At 44.9% G+C, this 27624-nt stretch overlaps 1 protein-coding gene across 1 annotated transcript in view; it reads left to right on the plus strand.

Moving 5' to 3' along the window:
* The window catches only part of LOC121278115 (dynein heavy chain 8, axonemal-like), a 1831678-nt gene that overhangs the window by 60198 nt on the left and 1743856 nt on the right, over window positions 1–27624 (plus strand). The window contains exon 6 of the mRNA XM_041188200.1: window positions 2721–2910. Coding sequence (XP_041044134.1) covers window positions 2721–2910 — 190 coding nt within the window. The remainder of the gene's footprint in view (window positions 1–2720; window positions 2911–27624) is intronic.

Raw genomic sequence — 27624 nt, forward strand, 5'->3', positions numbered from 1 at the left:
TTTTCAATTGGTATGTTTAAGATGCAGCTCTGAATTCAGGAATGAAACCACCAAGCCTCAAGAAGCTTTTTATATAAATTAAATTAAACATTTATTAATTTAACAAGGAATTAAACACATACACGTGTCTACAAATTACTACCATAATGTCTACTAAACAAACCTCCAAATTAATCACTCCCAGGTAAATCTTCACCAAGGCAACAATAACCCATAGACTTAAACAGACACCAGGCAAAGCATATTTTATTTTACGAATTGAAAATGAGGTTCCTTTCAATTTGGTTCCTTTGCACCATTGTAGGCTTACAGGCAGCTTAGATCTTACATGCCTCTGACTTACACACACAAGACTCTTTTCTGTATATACCTAGCCTTCCCTTTGAATGCAAAGTCTCATTGTATCACCAGGCCCTTTGAACTCCACCTTTTCTAACAATAAAACACCTTTCATTGTACTAATTTTATCGGTAATATAAACATATTGCTTGGTGTCTCCTAGCTAGGTGCAAGATTTCACCCTCAACCTTTGAATGGTTTATTCAACAAAATGCAAATGTACCCTCTACCTTATTGTTTAACATCTCAGAACTACTATACATCAAAGCACCCAGACTTGCTGGTTTTAATCCAATTAAGACATACATACTCACACCCACATACCCTACTACAATTCCAATTTAAAATAATTTCCAGTAACATTATATACGTTAATATCTGCATGGCAGTCTTGCTGAAAGACTGGAGGACTGAATGTCATCCCAATGGGTGCATGAGCAGTTTAGGAGCATGCATGCCCAGTAAGTCATTAACAAGCATGATGTCCTGCAACTGATATAAGATTGCGGGCACATAGTGGCTGGTACACATTCAGTGCACGTCCCATCTGCTACTGAGTCTTACAACCCAAGTCCTGTCTGACATCACTGTGCACTCGTACACTTACACTGTCTGATGACTTTATTAGTGTCAGTTTGCAGTGAGTAGATGGTGCCACTTGCCCTGGTGGTGCTCAGCAGATCGTTCATTCTCTTCCTGCACTGCTGGGCCATTCTTTGGTGGGCTTCACGGGTGCAAACCTCCACTACAACAACTGTCGAGGTCACCATGGTCAAGCGGAAAGCCTCCTGCTGCCATCCCTGGGCAACAGCACCTCCTGCCTTCCCTGGAAGATAATCCTCAGGGAGGTTTCGCTGAACTGTGGGCCCACACATTGTCTGGTCTGCAACATTGTGGTCTCAGCAGTATTTGGAGCTCCTTGCTTGCAGCGAGTGAATGGCTGTCCGGTTGCCGTTTAAGTATGGTTCCCGAACCTTCAACTCAATGAGGTAATGGCGGGGATGGCGACTTCCTGCGCCCCCACCCCGCCATGAGTTTTAGCGAACTCCTTGCAGGTGCATATGTAATGAGTTGAACAGTTTAAATTGTGCGCGGTCAGCCGTTCTGTCCCACAGTGGGAATCACTCACTTCCGCACTGGCCGTGAAACTTAAACTCAAGAATGGAATATTCTGGCCAAAGTTGCTAACACAAACACTCAAAGATTAGATAAAAATTAAGACATACCATTCTTATAATTGTAAATCAAGATTAGTCCATATTCAGGGAAGGCCTAATATGTTTTGAAGTCGAGGTGCTGTGTTGTCTAAAGTGAAGGTATTGAGGCTATAGAGTTGTCTCTGCAGCTGAAATAGCTGCGAAGGCTTTCAATGCTGAAGGTTGTTTTAACTGGGAGCTTGGTGGGTGGGATCAGGTGTACAGGGAACAGAGAAGATTCCTTTTTTCTGTTCTGCAAGCTTGGCACTTTCAGTTACTTAGTTACTTTACAGCAGACCTGTGGCTGTTTTTTGATGCCTTTCTCTATCTCTCCTTGTGTTAAAGCTTCTTCAAGATAGTTCTCTGTGGATCTGCCTTTTTCAATGCTTTTTGCAAGTAAGCTAAGATGGGCGCTGTTATCATGTGACCTGTACAAAATGCCAAGTGATCTCCCAAATAAGACCGACACTTTGAACAGCCCTTCTCTCACCTGTGATTTTTTGCTTTTGTCCTGGTTAAGGCACAATTTACATTCTTGCAATGAGGCGGCAACAAATCTTTGTCATCTTCTGGACAAGACCACAGTGAACTATAATTATATTAAAGGTTTTCTTTTATCATCTCGGAAGAGGAGACCCAGTGTTAAATCCACAACTCTGTCCAGTAGCTTGGAACCATTTTAAAACTATCTTTAAACTCAGTCCAAGGTTTTAATTAAAAAAAAACCTTTAAAGTAGTTTTCTAAAAGTTCGTACTATCATAACTGTGCTCTGTAACAATGCTATATAAGTGTGAGTAGTTGTTTTTGTATTTTCCCACACCCTTGCTCTTGACTGACCAAAGTGGTACCAGTGAACGCTGGATGTTTCAGATTCATAGAATCTCAATGACTCTATCAGGTGGATAATCTTTAATTAAAAACTGAAAATGCTGGAAATCCTCAGTGCATCTGGCAGCATTTGTGGAGAGAGAAACAGAGCTAATAGTTTCAATTGTGGCCTTTCACCAGAGTTTGGATGAGTATTGCCAGAGTTTTCTCTTTTTATTTCAGATTTCCAGCATCCCCGTATTTTGTTTTGTAGATAATCTTTCATTTTAAGTGTGTGGCAACATAGATGAGAAATTGAGGAATTATTGCAGTTTCAATAATACTTACATTTAGTTAATTATTATGCCTACTTGCAGGAGGTATCCTTTTGTGTCCTGGATTGTACTGATGGAATTCTCACCGGTGCTGTGAATATGCTGGAAAATATTTTCATGCCAGCTATTTCCACATCTGAAAAATGGGGAGCACTAAATCAATCAATACATGGGGATAGAGAGAAGAAAGATTTCAAAGATACTATTCGTAGATACATCACTTTCCTAAATGGTAAGATATTTTAACAGTTAAATCAGTCTGAGCATTAGACAAGTCATATCTTTTATTTGAACACTAGATTAATGTTCACATTATACTATTTAATCAAAAGCCAGTGGTGGCATAGATATAATCTTGTGGTTGATCAATCAACACAGTGGGCTGAATTTTGTGCTGGGGGTGGGATATCTGCTGTTAGAGTTGGTGGTGAGCTTAACAATGTTTGCTGGCATGCCCTGCAGCTATTTAATTACTGTTAGGTCTGTCATTGGCTTTGGCTTGAGTTGAGCAGTGGAGTAGTGGTTACTGCTGGGACTGGAGGCAGTCCCCAAAGACGGAGCCAGGGTTGGGCTGATGGCTCAGCTTCTATTTCAGCAAAAGCAGAAGGCACCTACAATTTGAGTGCTGCTGTGTAAACTGACACTGAGGCCATGAAATCTTAGTTTCTTATCATGCTGGCTTTGAATGCTGCCACCATGATTGCAGATGCCAGAGCTCATAGAGATTTTGAGTCTTAGCAGTAGTCCAGCAATCTTCCTGCAGCTGAGTACAAGGATTCCTGAGGCCCGTTTTGGGAACCTTGGCACTGTGGAGCATGAACCCTGCTCTCTCAGGATGACACATTCATTCTCCACTGACTGCCATTCTGCCAGTGCCATTGATGTTGCCTGTCAGTTAGCCAGCCTTCACTGTTGCCACCCATGCCAGAGTGTGCAAAGCGAGGTCTTCGAGGTCCAGAGCTGGTTGACTGTCCTGCAAGGCCATCTGCAGTCTCTTCTACTGAAAATCAATAGTTTTCATCAAGCCATGCTGCAGCACTGAGATAGAATTGTGTTGGACCACTAGGCCTGGCAAAATCTCTAAGCGTGAGTTTTGTATGGAATATTTAATGTTTTGTTGATCATGTGGATGTGGAATGGTTGGATTGTAGTGGCTTTTAGTTCAGGATTATATCTAAGAGAACACTGATGTTTTATAACAGGGATGCTAAGGTGTGGGACTGTCATACAATGGGGAGCTGGGGGTTTTATTCACAGAAATTGGAGTTGAATGTTGAATGGAATGTGGATGCAGACGTGGTCACTGCCTGAGGTTCTAGTTGAATTCTGGTGCTAACGGATATGCTCTAACGATGGCAGGTTGTGGAAGAGACAACAGATCACCATCAATTGAAACACCTGTTCTGGCGAACAGTGTTCCCTCCAGTGTTGTCAAAGCAGCAGAAGTGTTGTTTTGGCACCACAATTGTCTACTCAGTTATGATTAACGTGGAAGCATGGTTCTTGTGTGTCTGCTGTCTACATGTTGTTGAGTTGTTGGAGGTCAGTCATCTCAGCTCCAGAACATCACTGCAGGAGCTCCTCAGGGTAGTGCCCTTGGCCCAACCATCTTCAGCTGCTTCAACGAAGACCTTCCTTCCATCATAAGGTCAGAAGTGGGGATGTTCACTGGTGATTGCACAATGTTCAGCACCATTCGCGACTCCTCAGATACTGAAGCAGTCCATGTCCAAATGCAGCAAGATCTGGACAATATTCAGGCTTGGGCTGACAAGTGGCATGTAACATTCAGGCCACACAAGTGCCAGGCAATGACATTCTCGAACAAGAGAGAATCTAACCATTGCCCCTTGATGTTCCAAGACATTACCGTCACTGAATCCTCCATTATCAACATCCTGGGGGTTAGCATTGACAAGAAACTGAACTGGGCTAGATTTATAAATACTGTGGCTACAAGAGCAGGTCAGAGGCTAGGGGTAACTCACCTTCTGACTCCCCAAAGCCTGTCCACCATCTTCAAGGTTCACGAATGTCCTTTAGGGAAGGAAATCTGGCATCATTACCTGGTTTGGCCTACATGTGACTCCATACCCACAGCAATGTGGTTGACTCTTAACTGCCATCTGAACAAGGGCAATTAGGGATGGGTAATAAATGCTGGCCTAGCCAGCGATGCCCACATCCCATGATTGAATAAAAAAAGGTTAGGAGTGTGATGGAATACTCCCCACTTCAGCTCCCACAACACTCAAGAAGCATGACACCATCCAGGACAAAGTAACACACTTGATTCGCACCGTATCCACAAACATTCACTCCCTCCACCACTGGCGCATAGTAGCAGCAGTGTGTATCATCTACAAGATGTACTGTAGGAATTCACCAAGGCTTCTTAGAGAGCACCTTCCAAACTCATGACAACTATCATCTGGAAGGACAAAGGCAGCAGATAGATGGGAACACCACCACCTGGAAGTTCCCCTCCATGTCACTCACCATCCCGACTTGGAAATATATTGCTGTTCCTTCACTGTCGCTGGGTCAAAATCCTGGAACTCCTTTCCTAACAGCACTATACCACATGGACTGTAAAAGCAGCTCACCACCACCACCACCTTCTCGAGGGAAACTAGGGATGTGTAATAAATGCTGGCCCAGCCAACGAAGCCCACATCCCTTGAAAGAATAAAAGAAAATCCTGGAGTCACATTGAGGTAGGAAATGATAAAGGCAAGAAGCCAATTGTGGGAGTGGTGTACAGGCCTCCTCATTGTAACTACATGGTAGGACAGAGTATAAATATAAAAGAGATAATAGGAGCTTGCCAGAAAGGTGCAACAATAACCATGGGGAATTTTAATCTACATATAGACTGGAAAAATCTGACGGGCAAAGGTAGTGAGCATGGATTTATAGAATGTTTTCAGGATAGTTTCTTAGAACAGCATGTTCTGGAGCCAACCAGACAGCAGGCTGTACTAGACCTGGTATTGAGCAGCGAGATATCATTAATTGATAACCTCCTGGTGATCATTCACCTAGGTAGCAGTGATCATAATATGATTGAATTTTTCATTCATTTTGAGGGAGAAACGAGTGCATCCAAGACTAGTATTTTAAACTTAAATAAGCGCAATTATGAAGGCATGAAAGCAGAGCGAGCTAAAATGAACTGATGAATAGAGGTTCAGTGGCAGGCATATAAAGGGATATTTCAGCATACACAGAATATATACATTCCAATGAGAAAGAAAAATTCCAAGGGAAGGACCCACCATCCGTGGTTAACTAAAAAAGTTAAAGACAATATCAAACTGAAAGAAAAAGCATATAATTGCGCAAAGACGGGTGGCAGGTCAGAAGGTTGGAAAGAATATAAAGAACAGCAAAGAATGACAAAAAGATTAATAAGGAGGGAAAAGTTACAGTACAGAGAGAAAATTAGCTAGTAATATAAAGATGGATAGTAAGAGTTTCTATCAATATTTAAATAAGAAAGGAATGATCAAATTGAGCATTGGCCCGATAGAAAGTGTGTCTGGGGAATTGATAATGGAAAGCAGGGAGATGGCAGATAAATTAAACAGGTATTTTGCTTAAGGCTTCACTGCAGAGGCCACAAGTAACATCCTGGAAATAGTAGTAAATCAGGAAATGGAAGAGAGGGAGGACCTCGGGAAAATTACAATCACCAGGGAGGTGGTATTGAGCAATTTGTTGCGGCTGCAGGCTGACAAATCCCCAAGTCCGGATGTACTTCACCCTAAGGTCCTGGAAGAAGCGGCTAGTGAGATGATTGATGCATTGGTTTTAATTTTTCAAAATTCCCTAGAGTCGGGAGAGGTTCCATTAGACTGGAAAATGGCAACTGTAACTCCTTTATTCAAAAAGGGAGGGAGACAGAAAGTAGGAAGCTACAGGCCAGTTAGCCTAATACCTGTCCTGGGAAACTGTTAGAAGCTATTATTAAAGATGCTATAGCAGAGCACTTAGAAAAATTCAAGGCAATCAGGCAGTGTCAACATGGTTTTGTGGAAGGGAAATCATGAGTAACCAATTTATTGGAGTTCTTTGAAGGAGTCACGTGTGCTATGGATAAAGGGGAACCAGTGCATGTACTGTACTTAGATTTCCAGAAGGCATTTGATAATGTGCCATATCAAAGGTTATTGCGGAAAATAAAACCTCATGGAGTAGGAGTAACATATTGGCATGGATAGAAGATTGACTAGCTAACAGGAATCAGAGAGTAGACATAAATGGGTATTTTTCTGATTGGCAAGATATGACAAATGGTGTGCCACAGAGATCAGTGCTAGAGTCTCAACTTTGTACAGTTTATATAAATGACTTGGATGAATGGGTCGAAGGAATGGTTGCTAAATTTGCTGACGACACAAAGATAAATTGGAAAGTAAATTGTGAAGAGGACATAAGGAGGCTACAACGCAACTTAGATAGGTTAAGTGAGTTGGCAAAGCTCTGGCAAATGGAGTAAATGTAGGCAAATATGAAATTGTTTATTTTGACAGGAAGAATAAAAACAAAACTTATTATTTAAATGGTGAGAGATTGCAGAGCTCTAAGATTCAGAAGGATCTGGCTGTCCTTGTCCATGAATCACAAAAGGCTAGTATGCAGGTACAGCAAGTTATTAGGAAAGTTAATAGTATACTATCATTTATTGTGAGGGGCATAGATTACAAAAGTAGGGAGGTTATGCTTCAATTGCACAGGGTATTGGTGAGACCACATCTGGAGTATTTTGTACAGTACTGGCCTCCTTATTTAAGGAAACATTTAGGTGCTTTGGAAGCAGTTCAGAGAGGTTTTGCTAGACTAACACCAGGAATGGGTAGGTTGTCTTAAGAGGAAAGGTTGGGCTTGCACCCACTGGAGTCTAGGAGAGTAAGAGGTAACTTGATTGAAACCTTTAAGATCCTAAGGGGTCTTGACAGGGTGGATGTGGAGAGGATGTTTCCTCTTGTGGGAGAATATAGAACTAGCGTCACTGTTTAAAAATAAGGGGTTGCTCATTTAAGGCAGAGGTGAGGAGAATTTTTTTCTCTGAGTGTTGTGAGTGTTTGGAACTCTCTTTCTCAAAAGGCGATGGAAGCAGAGTCTTTGAACATTTTTAATGCAGAGCCAGATGGATCAGTAATTTGACAAGGAAGTATTCAATGAACGGCATGACACTTGGAAGTTCTGAGGAACAAAGGGACCTTGGCATGTGTCCATAGATCTCTGAAGGTGGAGGGGCATGTTAGTGGGGTGGTGAAAAAGGCATAAGGGACACTTGCCTTTATCAATCGAGGCATAGATTACAAAAGTAGGGAGGTCATGTTGGTGAGGCCACAGCTGGAGTACTGTGTGCAGTTCTGGTCGCCACATTATAGGAAGGATGTGATTGCACTGGAGGGGGTGAAGAGGAGATTCACCAGGATGTGGCCTGGGATGAAACATTTAAGTTATGAAGAGAGGTTGGATAGACTTGGATTGTTTTCGTTGGAGCAAAGAAGACTGAGGGGGCGACCTAATCGAGGTGTACAAGATTATGAGGGGCATGGACAAGGTGGATAGGGTGCAGCTGTTCCCCTTAGCTGAAGGGTCAGTCACAAGGGGACACAAGTTCAAGGTGAGGGGCAAGAGGTTTAGGGGGTATATGAGGAAAAACTTTTTTACCTAGAGGGTGGTGACGGTCTGGAATGCACTGCCTGGGAGGGTGGTGGAGGTGGGTTGCCTTACATCCCTTAAAAAGTACCTGGGTGAGTACTTGGCACGTCATAACATTCAAGGCCAAGGGCCAAGTGCTGGTAAATGGGATTAGGTAGGTAGGTCAGGTGTTTCTCATGTGTCGATGCAGACTCGATGGGCTGAAGGGCCTCTTCTGCACTGTTTTGTGATTCTGTGATTCTTCATACCAGATGGCATAACTTTAATCTGATATAGTCTACTTGGCCTTACAAAAGCTGATATCTCCTTTGCTCTCTTTGATAATGGTACCTGCCAATATCGTTTTAGTAACTCAATCTTTGTGATAATTTCTGATTGTCCCACTTTCTCAATGCAATCTTCCAATCGTGGTATGGCATATGAATCCACTTTTGTCACTGCAATCACCTTTCGATAGTCCACACACAGTCTTTGTGTTCCATCTGGTTTCGGTACCAGTACAATAGGCGAACTCCCGTTACTGCAACTAGACTCGACATGAAGCAGTTACTTTTTGTACTTGTGATAACTTTGCCAGATTTAATCTATAAGGTTGTTGCCTCGCTGAAGATGATATTTCTATACTACATACGTCAGGTAAAGCTTTCCCAACTCATTTCCACAAATTGGTTTGTGTGACTACAATAACTTTTCCAAAGCACTTTGACAGTTGCTTGGAAGGCAACTCAATATTTCATTAGAATTTCATGAGCAATCCTCAGAATCTAATTTCTGTACCCTTATGGGATAACAATCTGATGCACCTCTCTCCAGCTTTCATTTGCTGAGACATGATCCGACCGCCATTTTCTCATTAATATATTCCCTCAAAGATAATAACATACTGGAATACATTTTGCTCCGGCGTCTGAATAAGCTTTCTGATATAACTGTTTTAATTGCAAACCATTTTTCTGTAACTCCATAACCTCTTTGAGTTAATCACTTCAGCTGAACAGCCCTGCATTCCTTCCTTCTGAACCATGTTGTCAAATACGGTGGCAGCTAATTGGATTTCGACACCTTGTTCTTGCCTTTGCACCACTTGCTCACCTTGTTTATTTTGTTCTTCCCTATGGGCCTTAGATCTCATTATAACATAATCAGGAAACAATCCAGGATGTTCCTTCTGTAGCACTTCTGTTGAAAACACTTCTACAGGCTGCTCAACTACCACAGGCATCACTCACATTTGCAGTCCAGCTATATCATTACCCAGAATAAATTGATCCCCTGCAATGGGCAATTTTTCTACCACTCCAACTATAACTTCACCCGTCTCCCATTTACTCTTTACATTTATCTTCCACAACAGAAGAGGTTTAGTATCTCCATGAACCCTTATTATTATCTTCTCCTCTAACACTCCCTATGAACAACAAATATCACTATCCCACAACATTAAGGATTGACTAGACCCTGTGTCTCTTAAAATTTTAACATCTTTACCTACTCCACCCTGTAGACATGGAAACACTTTCCCTTCACATACAAAGTCTTTAAACATTTCTGCAAACAGCCTCCTCAGAATTCCCTTGAGTAAACTGTGAACACATTCCCACTTCTTTACCTTTCACTGGTTCTCCCTGTTTCACCTGCACTCAAACCATTGGTTTCTCCTATGCCTGAACCTCAGAACCCACAGTACTTTAACTTCCAGAACTTTTCTGTACCCCAATAATTCCTACAGGTTTTTCCTGCAATCTCTAACACACAGACCTCATATGCTCCACTTTATTACAATGAAAACACCTCAATTTTCAAATGTCACTTCTACCTTTAGCACCTTCCTTTTCATTCTGAGAAAAAACTCCCTGGGAACTTCCAGCTACTCCTTTTCCCTGACTACCCACCTTTCTTTTATCATCCCATTTTTATCCTTTTCCAATTTGAAAGTGAGATGGAGAAAAAGGTTTAGCTTATGAACTAACTCATAATCATCAGCTATCTCTGCTGCTTATCTTACAGAATCAACCCTCTGTTCCTCCACATGAGTTCTCAGTACCGAAGGGATTGAATCTTTAAATTCTTCCAAAAGAATAACTTCCCTAAGAGCTGCATATGTTGTCTCTATTTTTAATGGCCGTACCTATTGGTGAAAATTACTTTGTTTTACTCTTTCAAACTCCATATAAGTTTGTCCAGGCTGTTTTCTCATATTCCTAAATTTCTGCCTGTATGCTTCCGGAACCAACTAATATTCACTCAAAATAGCTTTTTTCACCAAATCATAATTCACTGACTTTTCTTCTGAAAGTGAAGCATATACCTCAAGCCCCCTACCTAACAACTTATACTGTAATAATAATGTCCAGTTTTCCTGTGGCCATTTCATCTGTTTCGCTAACTTCTCAAATGAAATAAAGAATGCTTCAATATCTTTTTCCTCAAACTTTGGAAGAGCTTGTACACATTTAAACATGTCCCCACTTTTCTAACTGCCAACATTTTCAGTTGGAATTCTCTCTCTCTCTTTCCTCCTTCTCCATCTTCACAAGTTCTAATTCCCTTTTAAAGGCCATTTCTCTGTCATTTGCTTCTAATTCAGGCTTTTTCATTTGCAATTGAAGTCTCACTACCTCCAGCAGTGACTCACTAGTGTCAGGTTTCACTTCCAACTGTAGATACTGTGCAATACTTTTAACTATACCTGATTTCCTAGCCCCCTCAGGTAACCCCAATTTTAACTTACCTGCCAGTTCTGTTAATTTACTTATGCTTCTTTTGTCCAACCCAGTTAGAGTTATCTGTTCTACTCCCAGACAAGTTTTAGCAATTGCCAAAGCTATCTTGCAGTCTCACCACTTCCAAAATACCTCACCAACTCCTGAATTCAAAGTGCCTCTCGTACTCGTGAGCTTAAGATTCACCAATTCCTAACCAATCGAGGAATTAGAAATATAATTTATCCCGACACAGCCCCCAATTGTTATGGCCGATGCAGCGGAGCTATTTAAAATTCTAGAGAGGAACTTTAAACAACTGTCATAGCCTATAATTTTAACTGTTGTGTTTGAGATGCAACTCTAAACGCAGGAATCAGACCACCAGTTGTCGAGGTTTTGCATTGAACCATAGGAAACGTTTTATTAATTTACACAGGTTAAAATAGATATACACATGGCTACAAATTACTACAATCATAACTTTTAACAAATTCCCAAACTAATCTCCATTAAGGCGCCAGCAACCCATAGACTTGACCAAACACCAGGCAAAACATTTTCATCTTACGAGTTCAAAATGAAGTTCTTTCATTTTTGTTGCTGTGGAGCCAGTTGGAGGCTTGCAACTGCCTTTTGATGTCACATTGCTTCTGCTCTGCATACCCAAAAACTACTGAAGGTATACCTACCAGCCCCTTCGAATGTTAATTCTCATTGCATCAACAACCACTGAACTAAACCTCTCTAACAATAAAACCCTTTTGATAGTACCAAATTTAATATTAATATAAACATATTGTTTGGTATCTGCTAGAAGGATGTCAGTTTTCACCCCACTTCTTGAATGCTCTATTCAAAAAATGTAAATGCACGCTATCTCTCTTACATATCAAAACTAGTACCCATCAAAGCACCCAGACTAGCTGACTTTAATCCAATTCAGACACACTTGCAGACCAAAGCTCTATTTTAAAAGAAAAATAGTTTTCAAAATATTATATATATTAATAGCTTCATGACACAGAACAAAAATCTCTGATGTTTGACCTCACCCAAGAAGCATGGCGGTGTTTCCTCTTGGTGTAGTACCTTGACTTCTTGAATCATCTTTGGACCATCTGTTTTATTGTGTTAGCTTTGCACAGCTTTCTGAAGTGACCTATGCAGTTGCAATTAAATCCTGTGCAGACATTGATCACATCTGTGGGGTTGCTTGGCTCCACAGTGCTGCCATGGTTGCCACCCCCTAGTGGTCCATTAGCTATTGTTTCCCTTGGCCTTGAGTGTCCCTGCCCCCTGACTGTTTTACTAGCTGGACTGTGGGGGTTGTTCTGTACCATGGCTTGCTTTTAACCCTTAAGATCAATCTGTGCTATAAACAGATGTCAAATTGCCTGACAATTTGAATGGCCTTTTCAAGGGTCAAATCTTCCATAGCTTGAGGTGCGTCTGAGAGTGCATCACCCACCACTCTGACAACAGTTCTCTCTCTGATTACCTCTGATTTCAGGTCACCGTAGTCACAGCCTTCAACCATTCTGTATAGGAGTAGTCAATAGGTTCTTCTAGCAGTTGGACACATTTATTAAACTTTGCTCTTTCAAGGATCTTGTTACTGCTCAAATCAAAATGTGTCAAATTATTTTATAACTTCATCATATTTTGCTGATTTATTGATTCCTTATTTAGCTATTATATCATCAGCCAATGCACCTAATGAATAAAGCAGTGTGTTAACCTGTTCAGATTCTGTCTTTTTATCTAGACCTTAAGCAATCATGTATATAAGGAATCTTTTTCTTCAATGCCCCCAATGTTGTGACTCGCCTGGGCCTTGGGTCCTAAATGATCTGGTGATGTAGAATTTTGATTGACGGCCATTTAAAATTAAAAGTGTGTATAACTTTAAATGTTGTTAGGAAATCCAAGATGGTGCTGCCACATGCTTCTTCTCAATGAGGTTTCCCACGCTCGTCAGTTTTGGTAGGTTCCAGCAGACATGGTGGTCTCGATTTCATTGTTTTAAATTTTCATCAGCGACTTCCTAGATCAACTTTTTTTTGAGTCTTCTCCACATTATCTGAGCATTCTAAGGTCTTGAAGCTGTTGATTCCCAGGAGTTAAAAATGCCAATTACTTTTTAATTCAATTTAACTATTTTTTTGTCTGGCGCCGGCTCGAGACTCGGGCTGTGCGTGGTGCATTTTAAATAGCAATTCTTATTGCTGCTAACTTAAAAGTTTTTATAAACTTGTTCTGGCCAAGAACTGAATATTTTTAGCTGACCCCTGGTAGTTCGCCTGATTCTGCAATCTTTGGGTATTGAAGCTAGACTTGCACAGGATTCAGTGGAGTTTTCTGCTTCAGCGTGGAATTTTATTTTGCATTCTGTGATGAACAGTTTAATCACAGAAAATGATTCATCTTCAAGGACTAAGAACATCCGGAAGAATTTGTGTTTTAAAAGTCTCTGTTCCTGAAAGGGTTAATGCAAGAACTCTGCTTATCTTGGAAGAGACATCCATTTACAAGATAATTAAGAAGTCACAAAGAAGCCCGAAAGCTCTTCACCTTGGTGGAATGTGTACAAAAGGATTCACATGGCTGTGGAAAAATAAACATGCCTGGAACTATGTTTAAATTTGGTTTTGGTTTTGGTTTGAGAAGAAGGACTAACTGCTTGTGAAGGAAGACGGTAGTCTTTTTTGCAATCCAGAGCCAGTCACAGACGGAAGTGAATATGAGCTGCTTCTAAGTTGCTCTGCATGCTGGAATTGAGCACCTGCAGGTGTTCCTCAAGTCTGCCTGAAAAGCAGTGCAAGAGTCTCATTGATTGGTTCACAGATCAATGCTGAGAGACCAACTGCATAACCCAGGTACCATTTCAAGGACTCCACCATCTTTCCTTTTCCTTTGAACAATTAATTCCTCCATTCTTTTTGGTCTTTGTATGTGTGTGTGACTTAGGATATCTCCAATGAGTAATTGGTATACTTTCATATCTCACATTGCATGTTATTAAACCTGGATGGCGTCAAGCTTCTTGAATGTTGTGAGAACTGCACTCACCCAGGCAAGTAGAGAGTATTCCTTCACACTCCTGATTTGTGCCTTGTAGATGGTGGACAGGCTTTTGGGAGTCAGGAGGTGAGTTACTCGTCGCGGGATTCCTAGCCTCTGATCTGCTCTTTTAGCCAAAGTATTTAAATAGCTAGTTCAGTTCAGTTTCTGGTCAACAGTAACCCCCAGAATGTTGATAGTGGGGGATTCAGTGATGGTAAGGCCATTGAATGTCAAGGGGCAATGGTTAGATTCTCTTTTGTTGGAGAATGTCATTGCCTGGCACTTGTGTGGTGTGAATGTTACTTGTGAACCTGAGCCTGGATATTGTCCAGGTCTTGCTGCTGCATTTGGATATGGACTCATTCAGTTTCTGAGGAGTCGTGAATGGTGTTGAACATTGCTCAATCATCAGCAAACATCACCACTCCTGACCTTATGATGCAAGGAAGGTCATTGATGAAGCAACTGAAGAAGGTTGGGTCCAAGACACTACCCCGAGGAAATCTTGCAGTGATGTTCCGGAGCTGAGATGACTGACTTCCAACAACCACAACCAACGTACTTTGTGCTAGGTATGACTTTAAACAGCGGAGAGATTTCCCCCTGATTCCCATTGACTGCTGTTTGTTAGGGCTCCTTGATGCCACACTCTGTCAAATGCGGCTTTGGTGTCAAGGGCAGTCACTCTCATCTCACCTTGGGAGTTCAGCTATTTTGTCCATGTTTGAACCAAGGCTGTAATGAGGTCAGGAGCTGAGTGGCCTTGGTGGAACCCAACCTGGGCATCAGTGAGCAGGTTATTGCTAAGCAAGTGCCGCTTGATGGCACTGTTGATAACCCCTTCCATTACTTTATTGATGATGGAGAGTAGACTGATATGGCACTAATTGGCTGGGTTGGATTTGCCCTTTTTGTGTACAGGACATACCTGGGCAATTTTCCACATAACCCGGTTGATGCCAGTGTTGCAGCTGTACTGGAACAGCATGGCTAGGGGCACGGCAAGTTCTGGAGCACAAGTCTTCTATTGCCGGAATATTGTCAGGGCTTATAGCCTTTGCAGTATCCAGTGCCTTCAGCCATTTCTTGACATCAGGTGGAGTGAATTGGATTGACTGAAGACTGCCATCTCTTGGGATCCTCCGGAGAAGGCCAAGGTGGATCACCCACACACTTCAGGCTGAAGATTGTAGCAAGTGCTTCAGCCTTATCTTTTGCCCTGAAGTGTTGGGCTTCCCCATCATTGAGGATGGGGACATTTGTGAAGCCTCCTCCTCCAGTGAGTTATTTAATTGTTCACAACCATTCACGACTTAGATGCAGAGCTTAGATCTGATCTGTGGGTTGTGGGATCACTTAGCTTTGTCCATCACTTGCTGCTTATGCTATTTGGCGTGCAAGTAGTCCTGTGTTGTAGTTTCACCAGTTTGACACCTTTTTAGGTATGTCTGGTACTGCTCCTGGCATGCTCCACTGCACTTTCCATTGAACCCGGGTGGATCCCCTGGCTTGATGGTAATGGGGGATTTGATGGGCTATGAGGTTACAGATTGTGTTCGAGTACAAACCTGCTGCTGCTGATGGCCCACAGCACCTCATGGATGCCCAGTCTTGAGTTGCTAGATCTGTTCGAATCTGTACATGATGGAAGTGCCACTCAACACGATGGAGGGTATCTTCAATGTGAAGGCAGGACTTTGTTTCCACAAGGACTGTGTGATGGTCACTGCTATCGATAATGTCGTGGACAGTTCCTTCGGCAGGCATGTTGGTGAGGATGAGATCAAGTATGTTTTTCCTTCTTTTTGCTTGCGTCACCACCTGCCACAGACCCAGTCTAACAGTTATGTCCTTTAGGACTCAGCTGGCTCGGTCAGTAGTGGTACTACCAAGCCACTCTTGGTGTTGGACATTGAAGCCCCTGATCCAGGGTATATTCTGCTCCTTTGCCAACCTCAGTGCTTCCTCCAAGTGGTGTTCAACATGGAGGAGCACTAATTCATCAGCTGAGGGAGGGCGGTATGTGCTAATCAGCAGGAGATTGCCTTGTCCATGTCTGACCTGATACCATCAGACTTCATAGAGTCAGTGTTGAGGACTCCCAGGTAATCTTCTTCCTGACAGTATACCACTGTGCCGCTGCCTCTGCTGGGCCTATCCTGCCAGTGGGACAGGACATACCCAGGAATGGTGATTGTGGTGTCTGGGACATTATCTGTAAGATATGATTCCGTCAGGATGACTGTGTCAGGCTGTTGCTTGCCTAGTCTGTGAGACAGCTCTCTCAGCCCCAAGATGTTCGTAAGGAGGACTTTGCAGGGTCAACAGAGCTGAGATTGCCTTTGTCATTTCCGGTGTCTAGGTTGATTACCCTGGTGATCCATCCAGTTTCGTTCCTCTTTTGAGACTGGTTAGGCCATTTCGGAGGGCATTTATGTATCAACCACATTGCTGTGGTTCTGGAATCACATGTAGGCCAGACGAGGTAAGGACAGCAGATTTACATCCCTAAAGGACCGGATGGGTTATAACAACAATTGACAATGGTTTCATGGTCATCATGAGACTTTTAAGTCGAGATATTTTAAAATTTAATTCAGTGTACTGTGGAGGGATTCGAACCCGGGTCCCCAGAGCATTACCCTTGGTCTCTGGAATATTAGTCTGGAATATACCCCTATTAGCCTGGAATACACCACTATGCCATCACCACCCCTGAGTCCCAGCTAAGGGTCAAAGACAGGGGTAGAAACAGGTCCCAGTTAATTTAGGGGAAAAGGGAAAGTGCAGAGAAACAGGCTCCCAGTTAGAGAACTGCCATTGGGAGCAGAATAAATAAAGAGTGCTCAGGAGAAGCCCTGGTAATTGAAGAGGGCTGCTGGGGCAAAAGTATCCCTTTGGAGCAGTAGCGCTCTGCTCGGCGCGGCCAAAGATCTGTAGTTTGTAGTTTGGTGCATGGGTGTGTACTTGGGAATCCAGGGCAATGGAATTTCAGAAGGCAAGATTGAAACACTGAGAAATGGGCCATTGCTAATGCCCTATGACTCTGGTAATTAAAGAGGGCTCAGGGGAAGTCCTGAAGATCCAAGAAGGCAGTGGAAGGTTTATGACTCCATTTTGCAGAGTATTGGGGCAATAGTAGTGTTCCGCTCAGTGCAGCTGAAGAGTTGAAATTGTACTTGTAAGTTGATGTTTGAATGTACTTGGGAATCCAGGAAAATGGAATCTCAAAATTCGAGATTGAAATCCTGCGTGATCGGCCATCATTGAAACCGTCTCGAGTTGGAGCAACCTTGAGAGAAAATTCAAAGGTGAGATCTTTGAAGGTGAGGGTTGGAAACCTTCATGAGGGAGATAGAGTTTCAGTGAGTTTGGTTGACTCACAGTGTCACCAACACCTGGGTAGGTTGTTGAGAAATCCATGGAATTTGTCTTGGGGCAGCCTTTTCCCCCCATTGGGGCGGGGGGTTGTGCGGGTGCAGACGCGGGTGGGCGGATTCCCGATCGCCATTTTACGTGGGCGGGCCAATTAAGACCTGCCCAACGTGACATCCGCCCGGAAGCGTCGTGCACACCCTGTATGGGTGGTGGGAAGAGTTCCCTGAGCTAGGAGTGCGTTCTTTTGCGCATGCGCTCAAAAGTGCGCACAGATCTCCCTGAGGCAAAGTGTTGCCTCAGGGAGCTCAGCTCAAGTTTGAAAACTTTATTAAAGGGAGAAAAAAATATTCCTGACATGTCCCCTCATATGACACTGTCACATGAGCAGTGACATGTCAATTATTTCTATTTAAAAATTTTGTACACATTTTAAATCCCACATGAAAACTCATCCTGCCCGTGGATGAGGTTTCATGTTTTTTCTGAAGGCTGCCTGGGCACTTCGTCTGCCCGCCAGCCTTAAGGTTGGATGGGCAGGTCTATTAATTGGGTTAATTACTTTTTTAAGGACTTAAGTGGCCGTTGGCAGTTCGGCGGGTGCGCAGCTGACTCTGGTGCGCGCCCGCCAAACTAAAGATCGGAATGATGTGAGGTGACGTCGGGACGCACACCTGACGTCACCCCGCGTTATTTTATGTATCGGTGAGCAGGCCCTGTCTCCACTCGCCGACTGGAAAATGCAGCCCCCGATGTCACCTGCCGTTTATTGTGCAGTGTGGGGTGTCCAACCACAATTTGTCTGTTAATTCACATGCACCTCATATTTCTCCTGAAGGTTAGAGTATGAAATAGATATTGTAAATTGTTTTATTTTTCTGACCTTGTATAGTAAAGTTTATTTTTGTTTGTTCAAAACCCATGGAATGTTGTGGCTTGATTCTATTGGCAAGTGTCTTGAATCTTGCTTAATTTAAACAAAATATTATTGGTCCCTAACCAGAGCTCATCAACAACTTGGAGGTCTGTCCAAGGATCATAATGTCCACTTAAAGGACAGTGTAATGTTTACCATTGAAGTGTATTTTTTTCAGTTGTGCTTAAAGTAAAAAATGATAAGTTCTGTTTTGGGGTTTGAAGTGTAAAATATCTGCAAAAACAATGTTCAGTCAAAAGTGCTTTTAGCCTGGTGTTACAGCAAAAGTCTTAAAACGTGAAATCTTGCTATGTTATCATTTCAGCTATTAACTGGAAATTAAAATTTCTTTTTTTTTTAAAGAATTATTGGTCTCGACAGGGATCATAACAATGCCATGAAATATTTATTTCCCAATGACCTGGGTTTTATGTGCTCCAGCCGGGCGCATTTTCAGCAGGGTGCGCAGGTGAAATAGGACAAATGCCACCCCCATCACCTTTCCGCTCAGCCCATAACATTGTAGGTGGCTGCGTGCCGAAATCGGAAACCCGCCTGTCATATTTAAATAAATAATCAAGGGTCAATTGAACTTGTTAACAAACCAGTTGACCCTGATAATACATTGCCCACGCTAAAACACTGTGGGGAATGGCAGGCCATTTTCTTAAAAAAAACTTTTTAAAAGGTCAGGAAGGAAGGTGGTGCACTACATTGAGCGGTGCCCTTTTGTGCATCAGCAGGCAGCTACAGTGAGTGGCTCTTTAGAAGCAAGAAGGCTTGGCTGATGATTCTTGTAGTGATGTAGATGAGAAGTGCAAAAGGAGCCACATGACCACAAGGGTTATTGCGAGGAACCCTTTTTTGGAAAATTTGGAGAACATTGAACTTTGGATATTCTTCCTCCTGGATTATTTTTTAAAAGCTTGCAATATTAATTTGGGCTGTGATTATGCTATTCTTCAAGCAACCATAGGTCAATAGATAGATGTCCAGCGAGGAACACCTGGAGAAGGAAGAGATACTTTGTATATCTAAGTTAACAAAGAATTGCTGTTGCCAGGCTAAAGACTCTTGCTGATTGATTGAAAATGCCTGGCCTAAGAGAAGCATTCTTTTAACATCTTAGTCTTTAAAACTCCAAGTCAGTGAGTGTGTGGGGTGTCTTAGAAGCAGGTTGCAAGAAAAAGTCTCTCCCTCTTTCTGCCCCACCTTTGTGTCACATGTGGTCTAGGGTGAGTTAAAATTTCCTCAGAAACATCTCATCGGAATAAATAAAGTGTTTTTTTTGAAAGTCTGCAAAGTTGTGATGAATAAGAGTCATCAAGGACTGTTTCACCAATAAATCTATCTGAAGGAACTTCCAGATTTATCGTGACCAGAATTCTGTTAAATCAGCAACGTTGAGATCCTTTTGAATTTTATCCTTTTACAAGAATTGTTCCCATCCTCCAGCCTCTGCAGGGGATTGTGTTTGTTTTGTCCTGTTTTGTGTTTGGGGCTTCAAATATCTTTTTTCAAAAAGGGGAAAAAATCATTACACTTCTGAACTACAACTTGTGTGTTAATCAATTTATTAACTTGCTTTAACAAGTAATTTGTTTTATAATAAATCAATTTTTTGTGTTTACTGGAAGAAGCCTGGTTAGAGCTTTTTAAATCTGGAAATAACAGTTTCAAAGGTAATAACTAGCCAGTTTTGTGAGTGAATTAAACATTTAAATTATTGTTGTAACCTGTGGAGAAGTGGAGCTGGAATTGACCTTGCACTGCTCCTATCACGGTCTGTAACACTATCATTAGACAAGACATTGGATTCCTGCTGATGCAGTTGAAGTGCCTCGACAGATCTGGAGACCCTTTAAATATATGTCCCATCAATGGTCTCCAGAATGATTCTGGTCTCATGTGCGTTGTGCAATATCATGTATCAGAAAGGAGCAAAGCTGGAGGAAGAGGAAGATACATATCAGTTGGCCTGCTGCAATCAGAAGGAGGAGGAAGAAGAGGGGCCAGATGTGGCTATGGTGTCTGTAGCCATTCATCTGGATGCCAGGGAAGCCTCCAAAACTCTCACACTGGCACTCATCAGCTAATCTGATTGCATTAGATTCTCTGACAGTGCAATCATAAATCATGCCTCCTGACAACACAATCCATTCCAGCAGTCAAAATTCCGACCATCATATTTACACCCTTCCTTCCTTAACCTGATCATACCATTCACCTAAAGGCTACTATTCAAGGTGAATATGGGAAGCACCAAACAAAAACAAAAATTGCTGGAAAAACTCAGCAGGTCTGACAGCATCTGTGGAGTGAAAGACAGAGTTACTGTTTTGAGTCCGTATGACTCTTCTTCAGAACACTGCTTTTATCTACTGGAAGCACCAAAGTGGAGACCAGGAGAATGAAGAGTGTTCATTGTATATTAATTGTGTTTGATTGTATGCAGTTGGTGGGCATTACCTGGAGATTGTGCCCCTTCGAACAGACATTTTTGGGCTAGGAGGTGCATGCTTGTGATGTGTAACTCTGTAAATAAATGCTGATGAAAGTACGTAAAGATTGGCTCCAGCTATTCACCAGTTGGCTTTGAACTAGGAGTTCAAATAAAGTGTTGCTTTCATTGAAATAAATATTAACATAATACATGAACATACATCAAGGCACATCACCATGCAAGTATTATGTGCCCTTTATCTGCTTGCTATTGTTGTGATGTGAAGTGCATGTGTGTTTAAGGGCGCTTATGAAATTAGTTTTTTATTCTTTAAGGACAATGTTTTAATTTAGAAAAAAGGGTGATGTTGCAAAGTAATGTACATATACCTTTAAAGGTGCATATCTGAAACTGCTGTCCATCACTATCCACAAAGGCAGGTTGAGATTTATATTCCCATGACTCTGGATGGAACAAAGCAGCAGCCCTACAGGTCAAACATGTCTACAGAGACTGTCAGTTATGATTGTATATATATAGTCTTGCCTTCAAATAAAGAACCCACATTATTGTCTTACCTATCCTTTTTGTATAATTGATACATATGTGAAAAACAGAAGAATGCACCATGGTAGCAGTGACTTTTGAAGATTCTGATGAGAAATGTAGAAGCCTCAACCCTTCCATATGAAGAAGAGTTGGTGTGGCGGTGGAACAACTGTCTAGTACTGTGTGTAGATGATTCTGTGCCATTGCAGGAATTTTATACATAGTGCCTTCATTGTGGGACATTTCTCCTTGATCCAGCCAGCAGGCATTGGGTTCTGGTAAGATTGTTCAAATTCAGGAGAGCTTGTGCGGTAGCAGGCAGGTAAAACGATATTTTATTGTTCCAGGACATCACTCCTGCACTGCAGCACAGCCTGAACTCCATCACTGATGCCATAGTTGGCCTCTAACAATGTGTACACGAGAGTGGTGCAGGGCCGCTCGATTTCACTCCAGCTACCCCTTATCCCCAAGGAGTCAGCCACCTATAGGCTGGAGGATCAGCAGGTGCGCACCCCGGGGCCAACCACCCAAGTGTCTGCGGAGATTGTCCAGCCCATCTGAAGCACATCCGAATGTTTTTGGAACACACTTCCTCAAAAGGCAGTAGAAGCAGTCTTTGAACATTTTTAAGGCAGAGCTAGATAGATTCATGATTAACAAATGGGTGAAAGATTATCAGGGGTAGGCAGGAATGTGGGGTTGAGGTTACATTCAGATTGGCCACGATCTTATTGAACGGCAGAGCAGGTTCAACAGCCCGAGTATACTCCTCCTAATTTGTATGCTTGTATCTGCTCTTCCTGTGACCCCAGCAGCTCCAGCTCCACAGCTTGAGGGGGTGCCACTGTCACACAACCGGTCCTCAAAAGCAGGTCTCGGCTGCCCAGAGCACGCCCGTCAAAGACATCATAGATGGGGCGTAGCAGTCAGCTGGCTGTCTCCACTTCCGCTGTGGATGTCCTGGGAGCAGCAAGATGTAGTGGTAGGGTTAGGAAGGTTAAGAAAATGTAATTATTTTTGAGTCAACCAAGTAAACTAAATTAACAAAATTAGGGACAAAGTAAAAGGCAACCCCTTAAAGGGAAACTGCAAAAACAAAGACAAAATTTAAAGGAAACTTACAAACATTAAACCAAAATGTGATTAACAGGGTAAATAAAACACCCCAGTCCCTGTGGTGCCCACCGAGCACGGAAGGCATCGATAGTGCCGACAGACACCACGTGCTCCCTCTCCAGGGACACCCAGCCGTGAACATAGCCGCGGAAGAGGGGTAGACAATCGGGCTAGATGATCCCTTGATTGCCCGCTGCCTGGACCTGTTAATGGCCAACTTGGCCAGGCCCAGGAGCAGGCTCACGAAGAGGTCCTCCTCCCTCTCGGCCCCGCCCTCTCTGCACTGTGTGTCCGTAGATTAGGAGCGTGGGACTGAAGTGCAAACAGAACAACAGTGAAAGATTTTTTAGATAACTGAAAAGGGAGTGCAGCTACAACACTCTCTTTATACATGGTGCACGGACTCCAAGAGGCTGTGAAAGATGCAAGTATGTTGGGAGTCCTTGAACCGACATAACCTATGATTCTATGGGACTGCTGCTTGTGATACCCTCCACCCCAGGTTCCCGAAGGAAAGTGGGAGGACACCCCCACTGGGGACCTCCACAGCCGGATGGCAACAAGGCACATCAGGGCGTGTCCGGACAGTGAGCGAGGGCAAGGAAGTGAAGTGTGTGCAGCAGCAGGACATACAGGAAACCCCTCCGCACCATACTAAAGGGCATGGAGGCCATTTCTGCGAGGCGACTCAGGTTGCGGAGCACCGGCTCCCGAGGGAGGGTTCGGAGCTTGGGGCCAATGTGGAATTCTGTCTGACCAGGGATATACTAGGACAGAAGACCACCGCGCACCTGCGCCACATCGAGACCCAGAATGGCGTCGGGGCCGAGCACGGCCATCCTTAGACCTTGAATTGCGTTGGCTGTGAGCTGGATGACCATGGATGTGCGATGCGCCAATTCCTGTGTTAGCATCCAGCCCAATCCTCCGCCACGCAGCACATCCCTGATCCTGGTCACCCCGGTAGACACAGCCCTCCTGTCCGCCAGCCACTGAAAACGGCAGAGGGGCGGATCCCAGAGCAGCAGCTCTCTGACAAAAGCCGCTACTTCTGACAGCGGAGAGCTGCGTCACAAGGGACCATGTTCCAGACTTTGGTCCCTTGTAAAAGATGGGCAATGCCTGCAAGGAGCCTCAAAGACCCCTCTGGTCTACAAACAGGAGCTGTATGTCATAATTCAGGCCCTGCACGTGACGGAAGAAATATGTCACCAGGGCACACTATCTTGGAGGGAGCTTGATGTAAAGGTATTGCTGCAAGGCCTGAAAGTGGAAAGTTGCCACTTGGGTGCGGAGGCACACCACCTGACCGCCCTCCCTAAGCGGGAGACTCAAAACCTCAGCAGCGACCCAGTGCAGCCTTCTGTTGCAGAAGTCGATGAGCATTCTCTGGATTTTTGTGACAAAGTCCGGGGGAGGGTTCAAAGTGACCAGCTGATACCACAACAGGGTGGCAATTAGCTGGTTTATGACCAGAACTCGACCCCAGGAAGATATCAATCGGAGCAGTCCTGTCCAATGCTGCAGGTGAGTGGTGACTTTGCCTTCCAGCTCCTGCCAGTTCGCCGGCCAGGATTCCTCAGCAGGGCAGAAGTGGACCCCCAGGTAGAGAGGCTGGTCCTGCTCCAGGTGAAAGGCCTGAGCTCCTTGAGTAGGGGATCCACTTGTTACTGACCATAGGGGATCCACTTGTTACTGACCAACCAGGAGCCCAGAACACTTGTCCCAGTTGATCCTGGCAGAGTAGACCTCCTGGTGCTCTTGCATCCTCTGCAGGTCAGCTGGGTTAGTGAACATGAGGAGCATGTCATTGGCGTAAGCCGAGAGGACCACCTCGATGCCCGGCCCGTGCCGAGCCAATCCCGACAACCTCCGCTGCAAGATGCGCAGGAAAGGCTCCATGCAGACAGAATACAATTGGCCAGACGGGGGCAGACCTGATGCACTCCTCTCCCAAAACAAACGGGCACCATCAGGGACCCAACAACTTTAACTAGACACTCTGCGGCAGTGTACAGAAGTCAGATCCAGGTGACAAAATGCATCCCGAACCCGAATGCTCGCAGAGCCCGAATAAATACTCGTGATCCACCCTGTTGAAAGCCTTCTCTTGGTCAAGAGACAGGAAAGCGCTCGACAGACCAGTCCTCTGGCAAAAATGGATAACGTCCCGGACCAGATCGTTGCTATCAAAGAAGGTGCGGCCCAGGACCATGAAGGACTGGTTAGGATGGGTCATGTGGTCCAGCATGGTGTCAAGGCAACAAGACATTGCCCCGGCAAGATTTTGTAATCTGTGCTGAGGAGGGAGACCAGGCACCAGTTCTTAAGGTGGCAGAAATCCCCCTTCTTAGGTAGCAAGGCAATCATGGCCCTGCGTATGAGAGAGGCATCTCCTTGGTCGCGATACCCTGCTCCAGGACCCCCACATAATCGTTCCCCAGGATATCCCAGAATGCCCTGAAGATCTCCACGGTCAGCCTGTCCAGCCCCAGGGACTTGCCCCTGGAGATGCTGTTGAGTGCGCTAGTCAGCTCCCCCAGACTTATAGGGGGGGTCAAGCTTTCCAGCGCCCTCTGGGCCGACCTGCAGCAGGTCCTCCTACAAAACTCTGCGCGCATCCTCGCTGGGCGGATCCGGAGAGAACAGGGCAATGTAGTAGGATGTGGCAATGGCCCTGATGCCTTCCGGATCTGAGACAAGTTGAAATGCGCCCCCCTGCGAGGACGATGCACCTGACGGCATCAATGGAGCCAAGATGAGTGGACACTTCCTCACAGAAGCTCGCTTGCTGCTGCGCGCCCAGTGGAGCCTACACATTCACAATGTGAAGTGTTATGCCCCCTTGGCGCACAGAAAGGTACAGCAACTGGCCTGGCACCGGCTCCTTGACCCCCAAGATCTCCGACTGAAAAAGTGGGGCCAACAAGATAGCACCCCGCCGGAATAGGAGGCTAGGTGACTCATGTAGACTTGCCACTCCAGGAACCATGTAGCTCTGTCTCCCGGAACAGTATGGGTTTCCTGCGGGAAGCACACCGCATACTTTCTGCCCCTGAGGACCGAGAAGATCTGGAACCTGCGCTGTGCTGCATCCCTGATGTCTTTGATTTTGAGGCTTGCTATGGTAGTCTTTGTTGTCAGAAGTATGTGCTACCATCGCCTAATACAAAGTGCAAGAAAGAGAGGGCTATTTTAATCCTTCCTCTCCTTCAGGAGCCTAGCGGGAAACGTGTGGACCCTCCTCTTAGCATTCCAGTCCAGCCCAGGGGCCTTAAGGATCTCATTGGCAGGCCTGAGCACAAGAGGAAAAGAATGCCACTGGTCCAGGGCCGACTGGACCCTGTCTCGGCGACTGTGATTACTCGCTAAAAAATGCTGAAGTTCCCTTAAAGGGATGAGGGGAGAGTCGGTGGGGACACCAGGGGATCCACCATCTTACCCGAAACGACTCTAAGCCATCCACGGTGTTCACCACCGATACCCCGTCCTCCAGGTTGTCGTATTGAGCACGGGGCCTGGTTTGGAGTTGCCAGTTGGCTCCACCTCCACCTCGATCCCAACCCCAGGATTAAGGGCAGAGGGGTCCTATTTGATCTCCCCTTGGGGATATGGGCCAAAGGCAGCGGCGGCTCAGAGCCCTGCTCCCCCACAGGCACCTTGTCGTCCGGTGAGATCGGGACTTAGCATGGAGGCACCTGGCGCTGAAGGTTGGGAAGGAGCTGGGAGGCCTTCCTTGCCACTGCCGCCCGATGACCCAGTTGTCCTGGCCACGAAGGGATTGCTGCAATCCTCTGGTGGGCCAGATGGCATCTCGGGTGTGGAAGGTGGGTCAGTGTGGGGCACCACCGCAAGGGCGATACCCTCACCGATCCCTGAGGGTCCCTGCTCAGGGGACCGCAGCAAGGGGTCAGGGATTTGGGCTCCCCCCAGAGGGCAGAGTGAGAACCTACGAGGCGGAGATGCCACCACCTTTCCACTGGGGCATGGGACACATCCGACCTCCCGGGTCATGAGGTCTTCCCCCTCCGAGAGGTGGTGACTCTTCTGGGTAGGCTGGGGCTGGGGAGACCTTCATCTGCGAGGCCCCTGCAGCTTTGACCAGCCCCTCCAGATGCTCTGCCCTCTGGTGTTCGGGCATGTCCACCATCTTTAATAGGACCACTGGCTCGGGGTCACACGCCCCACCGCCTCCGGCTCTGGGAACCCACGTGGGGATGAGGCTGAGCCCAGCACATGGCGCTGGGGTGCACATGGGCCCGGGAGCTCACGCGTTCATGACGCTGGGGCCGGGTGATTTTTGTGCCCCCTGAGCTGGTGTCTTCAGGGGTTTGGAGATCAGTTTGGGTTTGAGTAGTTCGGGGTTTTGGGGGGCTGCCTCCACATGGTGGGTCTTCAGTCATGCCTGCTTCCGGCATGAGGTATCTCCCCTCACTTTGCCAGCGGCCGAGATGGCCTCTATGTCCTCTAAACTTCTAGCTCTGGCTTCAGGAGGTTCACCAGAGTCACCCATCTGGCCGAGGAAGTGGTGGCTGTGGTGGTCAGCAACACCAGAGCACACAGAGGAGGTCAGCCAACCAGTACAGGTAGAGGATGAATGCTCTTATCCCTTCCGTCCCAGTTAGTCATCACTTTCAACTCACACACTCACAAACCCATCAAACATTCACAGAGATCTCACACTTCAAGGGACAATACCAGTAACTCTCACACACTCCCTCGCATCTCCATCAGGCTAAAATTGTAAAAAATATATCCTTTTTATTTTTCACTATTTCTGTTGGACTGTGGATTTAAAAGTACAATGGCTGCAGTTTGAAAGACATGTCTACTGGAATAGGATGAGAGATACATACAGTGTTACAGTCCTGGAACAGATTGTGCCATGAAAGACAGGATGGCGCTGGAAAAGATTTCTGGACCAAGGGAGCTGCCTCACAACAGCATTTTAATTGGCTCCTGACCAGGGCCAGGATTTCCTGGTTGCCGAGCGGGGGATGGGGCCCGCTCGCCGATGTGTAAAATGACATGGGATGACGTTGGGTGGAACTCCCGACGTCACCCCGCCTCATTTCAAATTTCAGGTCCGCAGGGCTCAGC

The sequence above is a fragment of the Carcharodon carcharias genome, chromosome 5 (genome assembly GCF_017639515.1).
Source record: "Carcharodon carcharias isolate sCarCar2 chromosome 5, sCarCar2.pri, whole genome shotgun sequence".
NCBI classification, from domain to species: domain Eukaryota; kingdom Metazoa; phylum Chordata; class Chondrichthyes; order Lamniformes; family Lamnidae; genus Carcharodon; species Carcharodon carcharias.